A 20,724-nucleotide genomic window follows, 5' to 3' on the forward strand; every position below is an offset into this window, starting at 1 on the left:
TCAGCTTCACTCAGTTCTACATTAGGTCAGATTAGAGTTGTTTGAGCTCTTCAGAGTTGATGGGAGGAGATATTCTGGGGCTTTTTTCAAATCCACAAACAATCCAAATCAACCAATGAGCGTCTTGATTCGAGAGAACTGCGAGCGGGGTTCTGTGGGTTTTGTAGTTGTCCTATGTGGTCTTGACAGGAATCGCTTGCGAGGAAGAATCTCGCAAAAACTACAAGTCCCGACAACGCCTGAAAGCCTCCGCGCATGCGCAGAGAAGCGGCTTCGTCAAATGTTTTGTTTCCACGCCATATTTGTTAGCCGGCTAGCGCTCGGTAAAGAGGCTTCTGACGCGATCTCGGCACAATCCGACATCATCGGCGCTTTCTGAGGAGCTTCGACTCCACATCTGCGTTTCTCACAACAAACACGCGTTTATACGTCCTTAGCCAAGGCTCTGGCCGCGAGCTCAACGCAGAATTTGAATAAAAACGAAGCGATCGAGACGAGTTCCCTTGAGATCAGAGAAGGACTGTGACTAGCGGGGGGTCTCTCGCTGCTCGGATTACTTCCTTTCGCCACAGTCTTTTTGTCTCAAACACAAGCTTCGGTAACATGGCGTGTGGAGCCACTCTGAAGAGGACTATGGACTTCGATCCTCTGATGAGCCAAGCGTCTCCGAAGAGGAGGAGGTGCGCGCCCGTGTCTCCCTCCAGCTCCAGCGCGTCCCCGCAGAAATACCTGCGCATGGAGCCGTCGCCCTTCGGCAGAGTGACCTCCGCGCTCACCACAGGTGTGTTTGAGTCTGTATGTGTCTCAGCCTTCACCACAGGTGTGTATGTGTGTGTCCGAGCCCTCACCACAGGTGTGTGTGTGTTTGTCGAGCTCTACAATCACGAGTCTCCTGCTCAATCAGGTGACAACAGTGTGTCTGAGCGCAGCATCAACACACTCGACTACACTGTGTCTGCGTGAGCCCACACTCTCTGTTACTCTGTATAATTACAATAATCAGGTCGAAATGGAAAGTTTTTTTTTTTCCAAATTGATGAGCTGGGGATGTTGCTAAATGCTAACTCCCTGTGATATTTACAGAGAGCCGGAAATGCAATAACCTACAGGCGTTGTTTCTCGTTATTCGGCGCAGTTATTGATCATGACTATGAGGTCGGCTTACACCGTTTTTACACTGTTATCATCGGTGTGAGTGAACGCTGTGGTAACGTTATTGTTTGTGAACCGCACGAAAGAGCAAAGGACGGCTTCCGGAAGTTAAAGCACCGTTGGTTGTCTCTGTAAGGAAGCTGATGTTTAGAGATTACTTCTCAACTTTGTAGGACAGATGTGTTATAAGCCATGAGCTCGGTGATCGATGGTATGTGTGTTGGGAAGCTTTCAGCCCTCACGATTGCAGCTTGCTTATTTTTAGTAATCGTGTTTAAAAGGTGAAGATTTAACTACATTACCCATGATTCTGTAATGAATTCTCCAATCACAGAGTTGCTTGTATTCAAGCAAACCACGCCCAGAGAGCGCGTTAGCTCCGCCCACTCCCATGACGAACCCCATGATGTGACATGAAGTAGATCAAGTGGAGGAGGAACTTTCAGATGTTGCTGTTTGTAGCAGACAGTTCATGACTTCAGTGGAGTAGAAATAAATGAGCTCAAGGAGTTCATACTGTATTGTTGACCTTCTAATAGCTAGTTTTTATGTCACCTTTTGTACAGCAGGAGGAAAAATGTAAACAATTTTTTTTATTATTAAAAGGTGGTTTATTGTATGCAAAAATGTAAACTGCACATAATGCAGATTTTAAATTAGCTTTGTGATTTTAATATTAATTTTTTTTTATGTATTAATTTACACATTAGCTGTCATTAGCTGCGTGATTTCACATAGAGCAGCTGTTACTACACAGAGCCGTTGTTAATAGAGAAGATGCGCAAATCCACTTCATTTTCAGTGTTTATTGGCGCAACTTCTCAGTTAACAACGGCTCTGTGTAGTAACAGCTGCTCTATGTGAAATCACACATCTGATGGAATTAACCGCTGATTAGAGAACCGGCTTTACTGACGAGATGCGCATTAACGATCGGCCGATCGTGATCGGAGCACCTCTAATTAAATATGTTTCAGAAAGTAGTCCAGCTGGTTTATTTGTGGTGTTCAAGGGTAAGGACTGCATTCTCTGCAGTTTAGCGCTATCTGCTGTCAGAGAGTAAATGTGCTTTTATTCAGCTCGTCCCTCACGCAGGGCCGTTTGAAGGAATTTGGGGGCCCCAAGCAAAATGGACATAGAGGCCCCCCCCCGCACGCATGCAAAGCCTACAGGAACCACAGCATAGCCATACAGTTTAAGTTCACCCACACTTTATATAAATAAAAAAAGGTTTACAGTACAAACATTGCTTGGAAAAAAATAGTTTGGTGGGAATTCAATAGTGATTTGCACTGTTTTTGTTTTCTAATAATATGACAGCACACACTTATCAGTTTAAACTCTGGGCTGTGCAGGATATCAGCTATAATTATAGAGCTTGTTGTACCTTGGCTATATAGAGGAAACATCAGCACTGAGAAGTGATGCATCTGTTGATGTTGAGGATGAAGCTGATTGTGTAGCTGGGAAAATAATTGAAGAAAAAAATCTGAAATTACCTGTGAAGTACGTTTTACCATTTCACTGTTAGCATATTGACAGAGGTCACTATTAACAGCTCAGGGGTGCGTTTCCCAAAACCATAGTTGCTAACTAAGTTAGATGGTAGACACTTTATAATAACAATCATTAATAGATGGTAAATTGATAGTTAATTAATATTTAGTTAATTGTCATTTAACTGTTAGCAAACAGTATTTTTACTTATTATAAAGTTTACCGAAAACTTAAAGATATGTTAGCATTTCCATATTTTGATATTAGAAGGGAAGGGATGCAGGCAGCTGTTTTCACTACCAATTCTTAAAAAACATCCCAAGCTAATGTTTGATGCACCGAATTTATTGTGTGGTTTTCCTAACCACCATTTGGTTAAATAGATTATCACGGGGGAATAGTATAGCATGCTATTTGCTATGCCACTTTCATCTAGGGTGTAGCTATCGAATATTTTAGTAATCAAGCATTCTACCAAAAATTCCATTGATTCATCGAGTAATCGGATAAAATGTGTTTTTGATTCATTAAAGTGCAATATTAATTATGCAAGCGAACATAAGACTTCTGTGTCTCTAAAAATGAAAAAAGTTTCCATTTTTAGAAAAAAAAATATTTGCATACATCAAAAATAAACATTTAATTATTACCCATTGTTTCTCTGTCTGTACTTGTACTGTGAACAATGAAAATAAAGTTGACAGATGAATTAAGTGCATTTAAGTGCCATTCAGTTGGGTTTTTAAATAAAGCATTTTCTGAGATGCACATTAAACACCAAACATTAATTTATCTTTTAATTATTGAAAATTAAGCAAACTTAACTTTTTGGGAAACAAAGGGGATTTACTATTAAAAATAAAACATGGAAGAAATTTTGTGTGATTAAACCTTAAAAAAAAGTTTTTTTTTTTTGTTTGTTTTTTTTTTTTTCTATGTACATTCTGCAGAACAATAATAATACATCTCTGGCAAATACTTGTCTAAAGCAGGATTTTTATTTTGACGGGTTGATGTACCTTTACAACTCTGTGTATGTGATCTGACGCTAGTTATACTCAAATCAAATGGTCAAATGCTCATGAAGTGACTGTCAGTGCAGTTCTGGATATGTTGTTCATGTGTTCACATCCCCATTTAGTGAGACAGCAGACGCTGAAATCACCGGACTTTCTCTTTACGTTTGCCCGTGCCCCCGAATCAAAACACTGCTGACTCCTTGCAGTATGCGATTTCTGATCTGCGTCTTCCTTATCCCGTTAAAAAAACATATTGCTGTAACCATATTCCTTCCGTTCTAAAAAATAGTTGCACTAACTGTTCGTTACAAGCAGCATATGCCGTCAGGCAGGTAACGTTAGCTAACATAAACATATTTTTGCTAGCCTACCTGCTGCAAAATTACACCATTTGTACAAGACTGACAAGTAGAGCTATTTTATCCAGTGTAATTTATCACTTACCACTATCTTGTTTTTTCTTATCCTGCTCTTCCTTTCTCTTCTTTCTCTTCTGGCTTCCTGAAGCATAATTCTGCTTCATGACTGCCGAGGAGGTTTTGTATTTTGCCGGTAGCAGAGATCACGTGGTTGGCTGGCTGCTGTCAGCGACTACTGAGAGGGGGATCCCGATAACAGTGTCATTACACGTTACTGCATTGACGATCAAAGGGGCGCTCACACAGTGTCGTAGCATTTTATTCTTAACCAGTCATTGTCTTGGGGCCCCCAGCCAGCTCAGGGCCCCAAGCAATTGCTTGGTTTGCCTGCCTTGTCGCGACGGGCCTGCCCTCGCGTGTTCCTCTATGTGTTTCTCTTACGTGCTTGTGTACATCAGAGCGCATGCGCTCTTTCAAGCAGCATACAGCGATGTTGTGCATTTTAACCAGTTGATGGAAATAGTATTCTTAAAATGCATTCCAAAATTCGGAATAATTTGTAATATATATTTATTCACGGTATTTAGAAGTGCCCACAATAACAATATTGTGCATATTCATTACCGTGATGAATCGGTATCGCATTACCGAATACCGGTACATGTCTAGTCCCGATTATAATTAATAGCAACACATGGTGATTAGCAGCATCTATAAGGAATTATTGCACTTAAGAGGCCACGTATAAGTACAGTTATTTAAATAAATAAATCATGAATAGATACTAGGGCTAGAAGGGTTCAGCTTAGTCACGGTTTGGTTTGCATCATGGTTTCGGTACGGTTCGGTATGTGCTATGTTTAGGGAAAAACTACTGTCAAATAAAATAATCTAACTTCAAGCAATAGCACAAATAAATAGAAAAGAGTAAAGATATTTTTTGGTAGGTCTATCATTTAATTTTAATGTACATAAATTGAATAAATTAATCAAATTTAAAAGAGCATTGCATATTTGACTGTATAAATGAAAGATTAATCTTTACTAAAGTGTGGTGAGTGATTTCTTCACTAGAATCTAGTGATGTGTGCCTGTGCTGCCTTTTCCTGCAGTCAACAATGATCTGCTTTGTGTTATCTTCATTCAGGAGCGAGTTGTTTGTATTGTACCGGTCCACAAGCAGTCTCACTTCCTCCCTGTAGGCCTGTTCGTTGTCCTCCTGAATGAGGCCCACCACTGTCGTCTACATACTTCACATCGTGGTTTCTACTGAACCTGGCACGGCAGTCATGTCATCAAAGTGAACAATAATGGACTCAGGACGTAGCCCTGAGGGGTACCGCTGCTCAGAGGAAAGACACTGAAGCCTCAAAGACTGAGGTCTGTTTGTAAGAAAGTACAGTGGATATAGCGATCGGGTCGATAAGCAGATGTAGGAGGGAGTCTTGAGATGATGTGGTCCTTCACCAGCTTCTCGAAGCACTTCATCATAAGGGCCTTTCGTACCCCGGGAACCTTTTCATAGTAACAAAACTAATGGTGGAACTATGCACTTTTGGGTGTTTTCGCACTGCCGGACCTAGGTATGACTTTAGTACCGAACTGCTTTTTTACAAATCAAATGAGCTCCTACTCCGGAGCAGGGTCTGACCACACAAGTGGTACTAACTGTGATGTAAGTAGACCCTGATTGGCCAGACGTGTTCGAAAATGCCCTCACCTGCCATGAGTCAAAATGATTAAAACATGATTTAAAAATGATTACATGCTAATTTTAAAACCGTAATGTACGTTTATATAGTTTGTAGTGGTGATCTCAGTAAAAACCTCACCAGCAGCATTATAATTATTTCACCCGCACCGGACAGAGACTGAGACGGTGTCACGCCAAACCTCTGACTGCAGCGTCCGCCGATCAATCCTCACAAAGCCATTATCAGCTGATAGTGAAATTCTGGGCTGTGTATTGAAGGTCTTTTACTAATGTGTCTTCCAGAGCAAATCCTGAGCAACATCAAGCAGGAGTACAAGCGCATGCAGAAGAGGAGACACCTGGAGAACAGCTTCCAGCAGACGGACGCATGCTGCCCCCTCGAGCCTCAGCCGCACGCCTCCACGCTGCCAGGTACACACACACACACACACACACGCCTCCACGCTGCCAGGTACACACACACACACACACACACACACACACACACACACACACGCCTCCACGCTGCCAGGTACACACACACACACGCCTCCACGCTGCCAGGTACACTCACACACACACACACACACACACACACATGCCTCCACGCTGCCAGGTACACACACTCTCTCACAGACACACACACACACACACACACACACACGCCTCCACGCTGCCAGGTACACTCACACACACACACACACACACACCCCGCCACGCTGCCAGGTACACACACTCACACATGCCTCCACGCTGCCAGGTACACACACACACACACACACACACACACACGCCTCCACGCTGCCAGGTACACACACACACACACACACACACACGCCTCCACGCTGCCAGATACACACACACACCTGCGCCTTTAAAGCACAAAATAATCATGAACGAACATCTGACCGTGTTCTATTTCAAGCACAGAAAGAGCACTGTTTGTGTAGTTTAAGTCCCCGGAGGTTCCTCCACTGCTGCGCTGTGATTGGTCAGTGTTTGAGAGAGCTGTGTGTGTGTTGCAGGAGCGTCCTGTGGCTCAGCTTCCCCCTCCAGACGCGAGCAGCCGCTCTTCACGCTGAAGCAGGTGGGCATGATCTGTGAGCGTCTGCTGAAGGAGCGCGAGGAGAAGGTGCGCGAGGAGTACGACGAGATCCTCACCACCAAACTCGCAGGTATCTGTCCCCCACACCACCGGTGCCGTCCCGGGGGGAGACCTCTCCTTCACTGATGGAGTCTTTCTCTTGTCTTCTCAGAGCAGTACGATGCTTTCGTCAAGTTCACCCACGACCAGCTGATGAGGCGCTTCGGGGAGCAGCCGGCCAGCTGTACGTATGCTCTCTCGTCTGGTGTTAGCTGTGCTGTCTGTGTCTCACGGCTGCTGTGTTCATCTGCAGATGTGTCCTGAGCGGTGTCCTGTGCTCTGGTGTGAGCTCCAGCAGTGCCAATCGACTGCATCTTTCCCTGCTGGCCACGGACTGTGTGTCAGGCTTCTGTCTCTCTCTGCAGCGGCTCAGTGCTTCCTGCCTCCTCACCTGCAACTATTACTCCAGTCAGTGCTCCTGTGTCTCGTACTGAACCCTGGGTATTTATTAGGCTTTGACCATGCCTTTTATACAGCCACCTGTCATTACATCCTTGTTTTTTATCTTTGATTTCTGTAAAATGCCTTTTATTGGCTGCAGATGACGTCGATTGCCATGATGAATGTGAGGGAGACTGCTGTTCATAGCTTTGTGTAAATACATCCTGGCCTTCATCTGCAGTTTTCATGTACAAATCAAACAGCATTTATTTTGATTAGAGTCTGTTTTCATGCTTTGTATTTATTTGAACTGTTTTGCCCCTTTCCTCTGCATTATGGTTTTACTGCTCCTGTAGTTGAAATGACTTCTGTTGGGAAACTATACCAATAAAATGTTTACGTAACTGCTGTTCTTTCTTGAGATGTTCAGTGCACTTCAGATGGGGTCGTTTGTGTTTCCTGTACGAGATATTGGGTGAAACTGGATAATGAACTTTCATCAGGTCTGTTTTCTCTGGTTAGTGTGTGTCCTGCAGGATCTCAGTCTGTCTGCTGGACCCTGGCTCATGTACTCCTGGAAGACTGTAGGACACGTCTAAAGTTAAATGCATGGATCTAGTGCACTTTGACAGATCCGTATTAAGACCTCTAACCCTTTTTCATGTTTAAATGAACTGAGCAAGACATCTCTGCTTTGACCAGAACACTTTCTCACTGGAGAAAGTGTTATTATGGATTATAGACTCCTATTTTAGTTAAAATCATCTTAATGCTGGATTTGTTTCAGATTTTGTCTTCTCCAGATTTAGTGATGTATTTTTTGCTACTTGTAAAATTTAGACTTTTATTAATCATTATAACAGAAGAATTGTACATCTTAACCTAAAAATGCTGTTAATGAAGCAGTGCTTTCCTCATCAACTTATAATCATACAATTTTTATAATCAAATTCTATAATTATACAATATAAATGTTTAGTTTAACCAAAGAAAAGGATAGCAGTTCATCTTACAGAAATGAGACGAGATCAGACTGATAATCTCTGAATCGCTCACAAAGATTAGCTAAAAATTAAAATGATACAAAAATAAACCTCTCACAGGTGTTAGGAAGAACCTGGTGACTGTTTTCACTTTTATTTTACTTGAAAACATGAAAGGTCATCATGAGCATTACAAAGTTTCCATTCATTCTCTGGAGTACAGTATTACACTTCAGTGCAGTTGAGAGCTTCGTTCATACTAATGACTGCTTTAGTGCTCCAGGGTCACACGTCCAGAGTCAGTGACCGGAACAGGTAAAGTAACAGCAGTAAGAGCAATGGTAACAGAGTCTGGAGTGTTGGCAGTGTGTGAGGTCAAGCCACGGGTCAGGAGCGTGTTCTCAGTGACGCGAGAGGAGCAGGAGCTCATCGTGTTTCTTCAGGAGGAGCGTCGCGTCTCAGAAAGTTATACCTACACAAACCCTGCAGAATCTGGTGTGAGTGTGTGTCAGGGAAGCATCTGCTGCTGATGGACACCTGCAGACACTAACACAAGCCCAGGCCGCTCAGGTGATCTGACCCCAGCACAGCCGAGCAGGAGCTCACCGTGACAGATGTGACACAGATTCTCCTCTGATTATATTCTTGTCTTCATTAACCAGCTGAGAAGAAGTAACAGCTTGCGTCCAGTTTGTAATTAAACCAAACTAAACCGATGTCGTTTCTGAGGAGGATTTATATGAAGGCTGTTTATTTGCATATCCACTAACTGTTTATAAGAAGCGCACATTTAAGAGGCTGACATTATCCTGAATTTTGTATTTTAAAACGTTTATTTGAATATGGCAACATAATATAGCACTCTACAGTATTTCTATGAATAAATCTCTGACAGAGACTATCAGCCAATCTGTGTGTGCATAGTTAATAAGCCCAGTGACATCATCCACCTGTCCTCACTCTGAGCTGAAGACTTCTCTCTGTGAGAACAGCTTTGAAGAGAAAACCCTTTTACTGCTGTTTAGGAGAACTCTTAGTGGTAGGATGAAATGGTGCTGATGTTTAAGAGTGTGGATGTGTGTATCTCAGCTCCAGATGAAGTGGGTCATCTCTGGCTGAGGAGTGACTTCAGATTAAACAAACTCATCCTGGCACAGGTGAACACACACTCCTGAATACTTGTTCACACACATCATGACTTCACCCTCACGTTACAGTCATATGTTTGTCTTTTTGTGGTTTGACAGCTTGAATGAAGCCAGTGCTACATATATATTGTTCATGTAGGTTGTCTACAAACCGGAAGGTTGGTGGTTCAAATCCCCGGCTCCACCTGACCAAGTGTCAAAGTGTCCTTGAGCAAGACACCTAACCCCAGCTGCTCCCGATGAGCTTGCTGACACCACAGTCATCGGTGTATGAATGAGTGAATGTGAGGCAACTTGTAAAGCACTTTGGATGATAATGGGTCTGTTGAAAGCACTACATAGATACAGGCTATTTACCATATATTGCCTTTAATGGTAGCATGAAGTTAAAATGTTATAGCATATTATATAATGCAAATTATTAGTGATGTAATGATTAACCGCAAGCCACTTGAAAAAAAGATTAAAATTTGTGATGATTCAAATCAGTTGAGATGCTAAACAAATTCTGATTCAATAAGGGACAGGAGTTTATAAATATGTCTGAAGAGAACTTATTGTCTTTAGAAAGGTTTAGATGGTATTTTTTCTTTTAATCTTGCCTCTTTATAATGCATATTAAAGTTCATAAGTGCAGCACCGCTTTGTTTACAGCAGTAACCAAGGAAACGCTTTAAGCTCCACCCGCTGCAGTGTTCATAAGTGCTTTGTTTACCGCATGTTTACGGCTTTGTTTACAGCGGTAACCAAGGAAACGCTTTAAACTCCACCCGCTGTAGTGTTCATAAGTGCTTTGTTTACAGCTTTGTTTACAGCGGTAGCCAAGGAAACTCTTTAAACTCCAACCACTGCAGCGTTCACAAGTGCTTTGTTTACAGCGGTAGCCAGGGAAATGCTTTAAGCTCCACCTGCTTCAGTGTTCATAAGTGCTTTGTTTACAGCTTTGTTTACAGCGGTAGCCAAGGAAACTCTTTAAACTCCACCCACTACAGCGTTCACAAGTGCTTTGTTTACAGCGGTAGCCAGGGAAATGCTTTAAGCTCCACCTGCTTCAGTGTTCATAAGTGCTTTGTTTACAGCTTTGTTTACGGCTTTGTTTATGGCTTTGTTTACAGCGGTACCAAGGAAACGCTTTAAACTCCACCCGCTGCAGTGTTCATAAGTGCTTTGTTTACAGCTTTGTTTAGAGCTTTGTTTACAGTGGTAACCAAGGAAACTCTTTAAATTCCACCCACTACAGCATTCACAAGTGCTTTGTTTACAGCGGTAACCAGGGAAATGCTTTAAGCTCCACCTGCTTCAGTGTTCATCAGTGCTTTGTTTACAGCGGTAACCAAGGAAACTCTTTAAACTCCATCCGCTGCAGTGTTCATAAGTGCTTTGTTTACAGCGGTAACCAAGGAAACGCTTTATACTCCACCCGCTGCAGTGTTCATAAGTGCTTTGTTTACAGCGGTAACCAAGGAAATGCTTTATACTCCATCCGCTGCAGTGTTCATAAGTGCTTTGTTTACAGCGGTAACCAAGGAAACTCTTTAAACTCCACCCACTACAGCGTTCACAAGTGCTTTGTTTACAGCGGTAACCAGGGAAATGCTTTAAGCTCCACCTGCTTCAGTGTTCATAAGTGCTTTGTTTACAGCTTTGTTTACAGCTTTGTTTAGAGCTTTGTTTACAGCGGTAACCAAGGAAACTCTTTAAATTCCACCCACTACAGCATTCACAAGTGCTTTGTTTACAGCGGTAACCAGGGAAATGCTTTAAGCTCCACCTGCTTCAGTGTTCATCAGTGCTTTGTTTACAGCGGTAACCAAGGAAATGCTTTATACTCCATCCGCTGCAGTGTTCATAAGTGCTTTGTTTACAGCGGTAACCAAGGAAACTCTTTAAACTCCACCCACTACAGCGTTCACAAGTGCTTTGTTTACAGCGGTAACCAAGGAAACGCTTTATACTCCACCCGCTGCAGTGTTCATAAGTGCTTTGTTTACAGCGGTAACCAAGGAAATGCTTTATACTCCATCCGCTGCAGTGTTCATAAGTGCTTTGTTTACAGCGGTAACCAAGGAAACTCTTTAAACTCCACCCACTACAGCGTTCACAAGTGCTTTGTTTACAGCGGTAACCAGGGAAATGCTTTAAGCTCCACCTGCTTCAGTGTTCATAAGTGCTTTGTTTACAGCTTTGTTTACAGCGGTAACCAAGGAAACGCTTTATACTCCACCCGCTGCAGTGTTCATAAGTGCTTTGTTTACAGCGGTAACCAAGGAAATGCTTTATACTCCATCCGCTGCAGTGTTCATGAGTGCTTTGTTTACAGCGGTAACCAAGGAAATGCTTTATACTCCATCCGCTGCAGTGTTCATGAGTGCTTTGTTTACAGCGGTAACCAAGGAAATGCTTTATACTCCATCCGCTGCAGTGTTCATGAGTGCTTTGTTTACAGCGGTAACCAAGGAAATGCTTTATACTCCATCCGCTGCAGTGTTCATGAGTGCTTTGTTTACAGCGGTAATCAAGGAAATGCTTTATACTCCATCCGCTGCAGTGTTCATGAGTGCTTTGTTTACAGTGGTAACCAAGGAAATGCTTTATACTCCATCCGCTGCAGTGTTCATAAGTGCTTTGTTTACAGCGGTAACCAAGGAAACTCTTTAAACTCCACCCACTACAGCGTTCACAAGTGCTTTGTTTACAGCGGTAACCAGGGAAATGCTTTAAGCTCCACCTGCTTCAGTGTTCATAAGTGCTTTGTTTACAGCTTTGTTTAGAGCTTTGTTTACAGCGGTAACCAAGGAAACTCTTTAAATTCCACCCACTACAGCATTCACAAGTGCTTTGTTTACAGCGGTAACCAGGGAAATGCTTTAAGCTCCACCTGCTTCAGTGTTCATCAGTGCTTTGTTTACAGCGGTAACCAAGGAAATGCTTTATACTCCATCCGCTGCAGTGTTCATAAGTGCTTTGTTTACAGCGGTAACCAAGGAAACGCTTTATACTCCACCCGCTGCAGTGTTCATAAGTGCTTTGTTTACAGCGGTAACCAAGGAAATGCTTTATACTCCATCCGCTGCAGTGTTCATAAGTGCTTTGTTTACAGCGGTAACCAAGGAAACTCTTTAAACTCCACCCACTACAGCGTTCACAAGTGCTTTGTTTACAGCGGTAACCAGGGAAATGCTTTAAGCTCCACCTGCTTCAGTGTTCATAAGTGCTTTGTTTACAGCTTTGTTTACAGCGGTAACCAAGGAAACGCTTTATACTCCACCCGCTGCAGTGTTCATAAGTGCTTTGTTTACAGCGGTAACCAAGGAAATGCTTTATACTCCATCCGCTGCAGTGTTCATGAGTGCTTTGTTTACAGCGGTAACCAAGGAAATGCTTTATACTCCATCCGCTGCAGTGTTCATGAGTGCTTTGTTTACAGCGGTAACCAAGGAAATGCTTTATACTCCATCCGCTGCAGTGTTCATAAGTGCTTTGTTTACAGCGGTAACCAAGGAAATGCTTTATACTCCATCCGCTGCAGTGTTCATAAGTGCTTTGTTTACAGCGGTAACCAGGGAAATGCTTTAAGCTCCACCTGCTTCAGTGTTCATCAGTGCTTTGTTTACAGCGGTAACCAAGGAAATGCTTTATACTCCATCCGCTGCAGTGTTCATAAGTGCTTTGTTTACAGCGGTAACCAAGGAAACGCTTTATACTCCACCCGCTGCAGTGTTCATAAGTGCTTTGTTTACAGCGGTAACCAAGGAAATGCTTTATACTCCATCCGCTGCAGTGTTCATAAGTGCTTTGTTTACAGCGGTAACCAAGGAAACTCTTTAAACTCCACCCACTACAGCGTTCACAAGTGCTTTGTTTACAGCGGTAACCAGGGAAATGCTTTAAGCTCCACCTGCTTCAGTGTTCATAAGTGCTTTGTTTACAGCTTTGTTTACAGCGGTAACCAAGGAAACGCTTTATACTCCACCCGCTGCAGTGTTCATAAGTGCTTTGTTTACAGCGGTAACCAAGGAAATGCTTTATACTCCATCCGCTGCAGTGTTCATGAGTGCTTTGTTTACAGCGGTAACCAAGGAAATGCTTTATACTCCATCCGCTGCAGTGTTCATGAGTGCTTTGTTTACAGCGGTAACCAAGGAAATGCTTTATACTCCATCCGCTGCAGTGTTCATAAGTGCTTTGTTTACAGCGGTAACCAAGGAAATGCTTTATACTCCATCCGCTGCAGTGTTCATAAGTGCTTTGTTTACAGCGGTAACCAAGGAAATGCTTTATACTCCATCCGCTGCAGTGTTCATGAGTGCTTTGTTTACAGCGGTAACCAAGGAAATGCTTTATACTCCATCCGCTGCAGTGTTCATGAGTGGTTTGTTTACAGCGGTAACCAAGGAAACACTTTAAGCTCCATCTACTGTATAGTGAATATGACCTTTTTTATTATTCCTCACCTCCAGGTATTTTAATAAAGGGGCTCACTATAGTTTTATTGCTCATTCAGCTTCTAGAAACTCCCAGATACTTGCTCTCCAACATGAGACATGCAGATAGTGTTACAAATGTGGAAAAGGCTGGAAGTCAACAGTAGACATAAATGCCAGCTATAAATTTAGTTATTTTATGCATTTAAATGGTTTCATGTTCGCATATTTTCTTGTGTAAGTGAACTGTTCTCACCATTATATGTGCATTAAATTACAAATAAAAAATTCATATCAGCTTGTGCCTTATATTGTGATCTCGAATTACAGAATATATTTTGCATTTGAGAGATGTTCTTGCATGCTGCGTATACATGCACAGCTTTAATCGCCTTTTTTGTAATTTCATGACTTGACGTCAGAACTAGGTATGCTCATAGTTTGAAATGAAGTGAATACTCCTCAAGCTGAAGGAAATGTAAATTCAGGTCTGTACAGTAGAGGGCGCCGCTCAAACACATCACATGAAGAACATGACGCAGGAGAAGAAAATTCAACATGATTCAGCAATAACAAAAGTATTCTTTTCTGTCCCAATTCAACTTTCCTATACAATTTTAAGAATTTTCTGTAGTAATCAAAGCTATTCCATCTAGGCTTATTAATTTAATGTGCAGCCACCTGACTTATTATAAAGTTGAAAATAAAGATTATGATCTTGTAAATGGCAAATATGTGTTTGATTAAAAAAAATGTACTAACAAAGAAATAAGAAGTATTTAATGAACAAAAGAGAGTTACTTCAAGAGGGAAATTTTACTGAAATTCCATTTTAAGAGATGTTAATTGGAGAAAAGCATGGCTCCCTTACAAATCTTGTAGAGAAATTCATCTGAAGATCTTACACAAAATAGATTCAACTAATATGTGGCTTTTAAATTGTATGGATATTGGTTTAAGAATGTTCCTTTTGTAACAGCTGTAAAGAGTCTTTAAATCATCTTTTTGTTGATTGCCAGAGTGTAAAGTCATTTTGGAAAGATATTTTTTTTTTTTTACTTTTTCAGTTAAAATTAATCTAATGATAACACTGAATGTGAAAAAAACGATTTGCTACTTTGAGGATGATAATAAAAATATTCACAATTTTGTGAATTTTATCATCCCGAATGGCAAATTTTTCATTCATAAATGTAGATTGTCAAAATCTCCTTCATACAAGGTTTTCTCTGACGAACTCACTCTGATAATGAAGTCTCTTAAAATTGTAAAAAATTCAAAAGCTTCATCAAAAAAGGCAATTATATTCCTACAGAATTTGTGACATCACACATGCAGGCAAGCATCTGAGATCACTTCGATTAGAGAAAGGAGAAATGATTTAATGAGATTAAAAAAGCACTGGGTGGACTTCTATCATAGTAGGGTTGTGTTCACACGACACACGGTCAACACACATGAAATATCTTGTGTTTCTGCTGCGGAGACTCAGAGAACAAAGACTGTACTGCTGATGGAAGAGGTTAAGGGTCTTTACACTTGTTCACGCTTCATAAAAACCAACACAACATTTCAAATACAAATACTATGTCTTCAATTTCTCACTATTAAACTTTCAAATGCTCCAGCTTTTATTCTAACAGATTACAGGTGAAATTCTGCACATTTCTTCACACAAAAAGGTTGGAAATGATGCAAATGTGAATGTAAATGAAGTGACCCTTGTGTTTGCAAACACCCACAGTGGCAGTATGGATGCAGCATGAACTGTGAAGTGCTGAATATATATACTGAATCTCCTGAAATCATCTCTGCTCTCTGTTGTCTCAGTCTGCTCAAGTGTTATTGGCAAGTAGGTCTTTTTGACACCACGTCCACATAATCAAAACACTGATCCATACAGATGTTTGATGTGTAAAATGTAGTGCCAATTTGGTTAAGGTTAATTTGAGGATTTAATAGTTTATTCAGACATCATATGTGATGGGGTTTGTGGCTTAATGCTTTAAAAGTGTATCATGGCAAGATGACGTAGCGTTTCCACCATAGACGTGAGCGCTCCTGATCAAATACACAGTGGGTTCAGGACAGAGACACACCTTTCAAAACATACTTTGAACTTAATGACCATAAATGTAGTAATTCTCTGATCGACACACCTACTAAACAAGCATCTTGAAGTATTATGTGCATTAGATATCTTTGCAGGATCTTTTGCCTTGTTTTTTTAAGAACATGAAACACTCTGGTGCCAGTCATCTGGCACTATTAGTTGACCACAAATCATCCCACAATCCACATCCAAAACACATGTGAATGAAGCTCCTCTGTGTTCCTCCGGCACAGATGTATCACAACATTCTGTAGAAATCTTGCAGAAATTCAATTGTGTTTCTGAATCCAGATTATTTTATGAGATGGTGGTGGTACTGTTCCTCTGGAGAGAATATATATATTTATTTATTTATTTATTGTCATATATTATGTTGAATGCTTCCTTGAGCTGGTTATAGCCTGACCTTAGATACTGCTTTACAGCTGTCTTCATGTTTGAAACTGACATTGTTCCTCTTGATTAAAATATAGTTTCATATTGCCTTAAAACCTAGTGAAGCCTAGTGCCTGCATCAAACCATTGGTTTCTCTATTTGTAACTCCTTTACTAATGTGCACTGCATTTGTTGATTTGTGTTCGGCTAAAATATAAGAGGGGTCAAAACTCTATTAATCAAAGGTCTTCTGTCAGCCTGAGAGGTCGTGATGATTATAAAAACTGAGCAGAATGATGCTCAGACTACTTTGTCTGACTGGCACAAATCCAGCAAGTGATTCACATCAACATCCAATAAAACCCTGAAATTGAGACATTCCCTCTTATCTGTGAAGACAAATGTTACATGAACCCCTCAAACAACAATAGCAAGCACTGCAAGAGCAAGAAAAACAATTACCTATATAACATGAAAATAATTATAAACAATAGTGCAAACTTGCTTTTTGAATGTAAAGCACAACACAGATGTATGGTTTACACTCACATAATGCTAGTGAAACATCCTCAGGTCTTTCAATGCATTCTCTTCTATTTCACTTCACTGAAAAACATTTAACTATTACAGCTTAAGTGTGTGTGTGTGTGTGTGTGTGTGTGTGTGTGTGTGTCACGTGTGTTCTCTGTGGCGTTCAGGCTGGTGCGGGGCATGAGCGTGTTCCTGGAGGATGTGGTGAAGGAAGTCCACCAAAATGAGGTGGTCCAGCAGTGAGAGAAAACACTTACTGATTATCCTTACAATAACTGATCATAACCATAACTGACCATCACTTACCATATCCATAACTGACCATCGCTAAACATAACCGATCATCACTAACATAACCATAACTGACCATTGCCAACCATAACTGATCATCACTAACCATAACTGACCATCGCTAACCATAACTGATCATCACTAACCATAACCATAACTGACCATCACTAACCATAACTGATCATCACTAATATAACCATAACTGATCATCCATAACCATAACTGACCATCACTAACCATAACTGATCATCACTAATATAACCATAACTGACCATCACTAACCATAACTTATCATCACCAACCATAACCATAACTGATCATCACTAACCATAACCATAACTGACCATCGCTAACCATAACTTACCATCACTAACCATAACTGATCATCACTAACTATAACCATAACCGATCATCACTAACCATAACCATAACTGACCATAGCCATAACCATAACTGACCATCAATAATCATAACCATAACTGATCATTACTAACCATAATAATAATAATACCTTACATTAATATAGCGCTTTTCTAGGCACTCAAAGCGCGTTACATAGTCAGGGGGTATCTCCTCATCCACCACCAGTGTGCAGCATCCACCTGGATGATGCGACGGCAGCCATAGTGCGCCAGAACGCCCACCACACACCAGCTTATTGGTGGAGAGGAGACAGAGTGATAAAGCCAATCAGCAGATATGGGGATTGTTAGGAGGCCATGATGGTCAGAGGCCAATGGGCGAATTTAGCCAGGATGCCGAGGTCACACCTCTACTCTTTTCGAAAGACATCCTGGGATTTTTAATGACCGCAGAGAGTCAGGACCTCGGTTTAACATCTCATCCGAAGGACGGTGCTCGTTGACAGTATAGCGTCCCCATCACTACACTGGGGCGCTAGGACCCACACAGACCACAGGGTGAGCACCCCCTGCTGGCCTCACTAGCACCTCTTCCAGCAGCAACCTAGTTTTCTCAGGAGGTCTCCCATCCAGGTACTGACCAGGCTCAGCCCTGCTTAGCTTCAGTGGGCAACCGGTCTTGGGCTCCAGGGTGATATGGCTGCCGGCTGATCATCACTAACCATAACTGATCATCACTAACCATAACCATAACTGACCATCACTAACCATAACTGATCATCACTAACCATAACCATAACTGATCATCACTAACCATAGCCATAACTTACCATCAATAACCATAACTGATCATCACTAACCATAACTGATCATCACTAACCATAACCATAAATGACCATCACTAACCATAACTGATCATCACTAACCATAACCATATCTGATCATCACTAACCATAACCATAACTTACCATCAATAAACATAACTGATCATCACTAACCATAACCATAAGTGACCATCACTATCCATAACTCATCATCACTAACCATAACCATAACTGACCATCACTAACCATTACCATAACTTACCATCACTAACCATAACTGATCATCACTAACCATAACCATAACTGATCATCACTAACCATAACCATAACTGACCATCACTAATCATAACCATAACTGATCATCACAAACCATAACCATAACTGACCATCACTAACCATAACTGATCATCACTAACCGTAACCATAACTGACCATCACTAACCATAACTGATCATCGCTAACATAATCATAACTGACCATCACTAACCATAACTGATCATCACTAACATAACCATAACTGACCATCACTAACCATAACCATTACTGACCATCACTAATCATATCTTACCATCACTAACCATAATTGATCATCACTAACCATAACCATAACTGACTATCACTTACCATAACTGATCATCACTAACCATAACCATAACTGACCATCACTAACCATAACCATTCCTGACCATCACTAATCATAGCTGATCATCACTAACCATAACTGACCATCACTAACCATAACCATTACTGACCATCACTAACCATAACTGATCATCACTAACCATAACCATAACCATAACTGACCATCACTAACCACAACCATAACTGACCATCACTAACCATAACTGACCATCACTAACCATAACCATTCCTGACCATCACTAATCATAACTGATCATCACTAACCATAACCATAACTGACCATCACTAACCATAACTGACCATCACTAACCATAACTGATCATCACTAACCATAACCATAACCATAACTGACCATCACTAACCACAACCATAACTGACCATCACTAACCATAACTGACCATCACTAACCATAACCATTACTGACCATCACTAACCATAACTGATCATCACTAACCATAACCATAACTGACCATCACTAACCATAACTGACCATCACTAACCATAACCATTCCTGACCATCACTAATCATAACTGATCATCACTAACCATAACTGACCATCACTAACCATAACCATTACTGACCATCACTAACCATAACTGATCATCACTAACCATAACCATAACTGACCATCACTAACCACAACCATAACTGACCATCACTAACCATAACTGACCATCACTAACCATAACCATTTCCTGACCATCACTAATCATAACTGATCATCACTAACCATAACTGACCATCACTAACCATAACCATTACTGACCATCACTAACCATAACCATAACTGACCATCACTAACCATAACTGACCATCACTAACCATAACCATTCCTGACCATCACTAATCATAACTGACCATCACTAACCACAACTGATCATCACTAACCATAACCATAACCATAACTGACCATCACTAACCACAACCATAACTGACCATCACTAACCATAACTGATCATCACTAACCATAACCATAACCATAACTGATCATCACTAACCATAACCATAACTTACCATCAATAAACATAACTGATCATCACTAACCATAACCATAAGTGACCATCACTATCCATAACTCATCATCACTAACCATAACCACAACTGACCATCACTAACCATAACATACTGTTTCTTTGAATTTACAAAAGAGAAAAATACATATAAGATATTAATTACGTTGGTCAGAGGAGAGAAAGGTGTCAAATTTACCTGCGTACATTGTGTTAGAAAAGTTTAATGTACAAAAACAACAACAACAAGATTTATGATCGTTTCACGAGTATATGAAAAGGTTCTAATGCTGACCAGTAAGATTCGTTTAATTTGGATTTGTCCACTTGTTCTAATGATTCATTTAGGAAGAATCACAAACTACATTCATTCATTTAATTTATAAAGAACTAAACTATCGTGACTAATAACACAAACAGAGAGGATGAAACAGGAAAGACAATAAAATAAGTGTAATGAACTGATGCTGTCAGCTTCATGAAAGTGAAATCGTTCCGATGGAAACACCTGAGCACTCAGTCGCATTCTGGCATTACTGGTTCGTTTTTGGCTAACTGAGGCTTTCTCTGTGTGTTGTGTATCTTCTGAAGAGCTGAAGGAGCTGGAGCAGACCAGAGACAGGGTGGGATCAGTGCTTTAATCATACAGGTGCACACACAGAACACAATCACGCAGTGTGCTGAAGTTTATCAACTGTGTTTGTCAGGACTTCAAAGAATCTAATGATGTCTGATTGGGACAAAGTCCTGCAGGCTCACAGGGACACTGTGTTT

At 41.1% G+C, this 20,724-nt stretch overlaps 1 protein-coding gene across 2 annotated transcripts; it reads left to right on the top strand.

Moving 5' to 3' along the window:
* Nucleotides 1–280: 280 nt before the first annotated feature.
* Nucleotides 281–7,649, top strand: LOC113037708 (akirin-2-like). Of its 2 annotated transcripts, none has more exons than XM_026195048.1 (5): nucleotides 281–820; nucleotides 6,024–6,152; nucleotides 6,746–6,895; nucleotides 6,977–7,048; nucleotides 7,118–7,649. In XM_026195048.1, exons 1-5 carry the CDS (start codon nucleotides 604–606, stop codon nucleotides 7,126–7,128), a joined length of 579 nt encoding a protein of 192 aa, XP_026050833.1. In that variant the 5' UTR covers nucleotides 281–603; the 3' UTR covers nucleotides 7,129–7,649. The 2 variants fall into 2 exon arrangements, with proteins under 2 accessions (XP_026050833.1, XP_026050834.1); XM_026195049.1 differs by having other exon boundaries at nucleotides 288–781.
* Nucleotides 7,650–20,724: the final 13,075 nt, after the last annotated feature.

Source organism: Carassius auratus, chromosome 20 (genome assembly GCF_003368295.1).
Source record: "Carassius auratus strain Wakin chromosome 20, ASM336829v1, whole genome shotgun sequence".
Taxonomy (NCBI): Eukaryota; Metazoa; Chordata; class Actinopteri; order Cypriniformes; family Cyprinidae; genus Carassius; species Carassius auratus.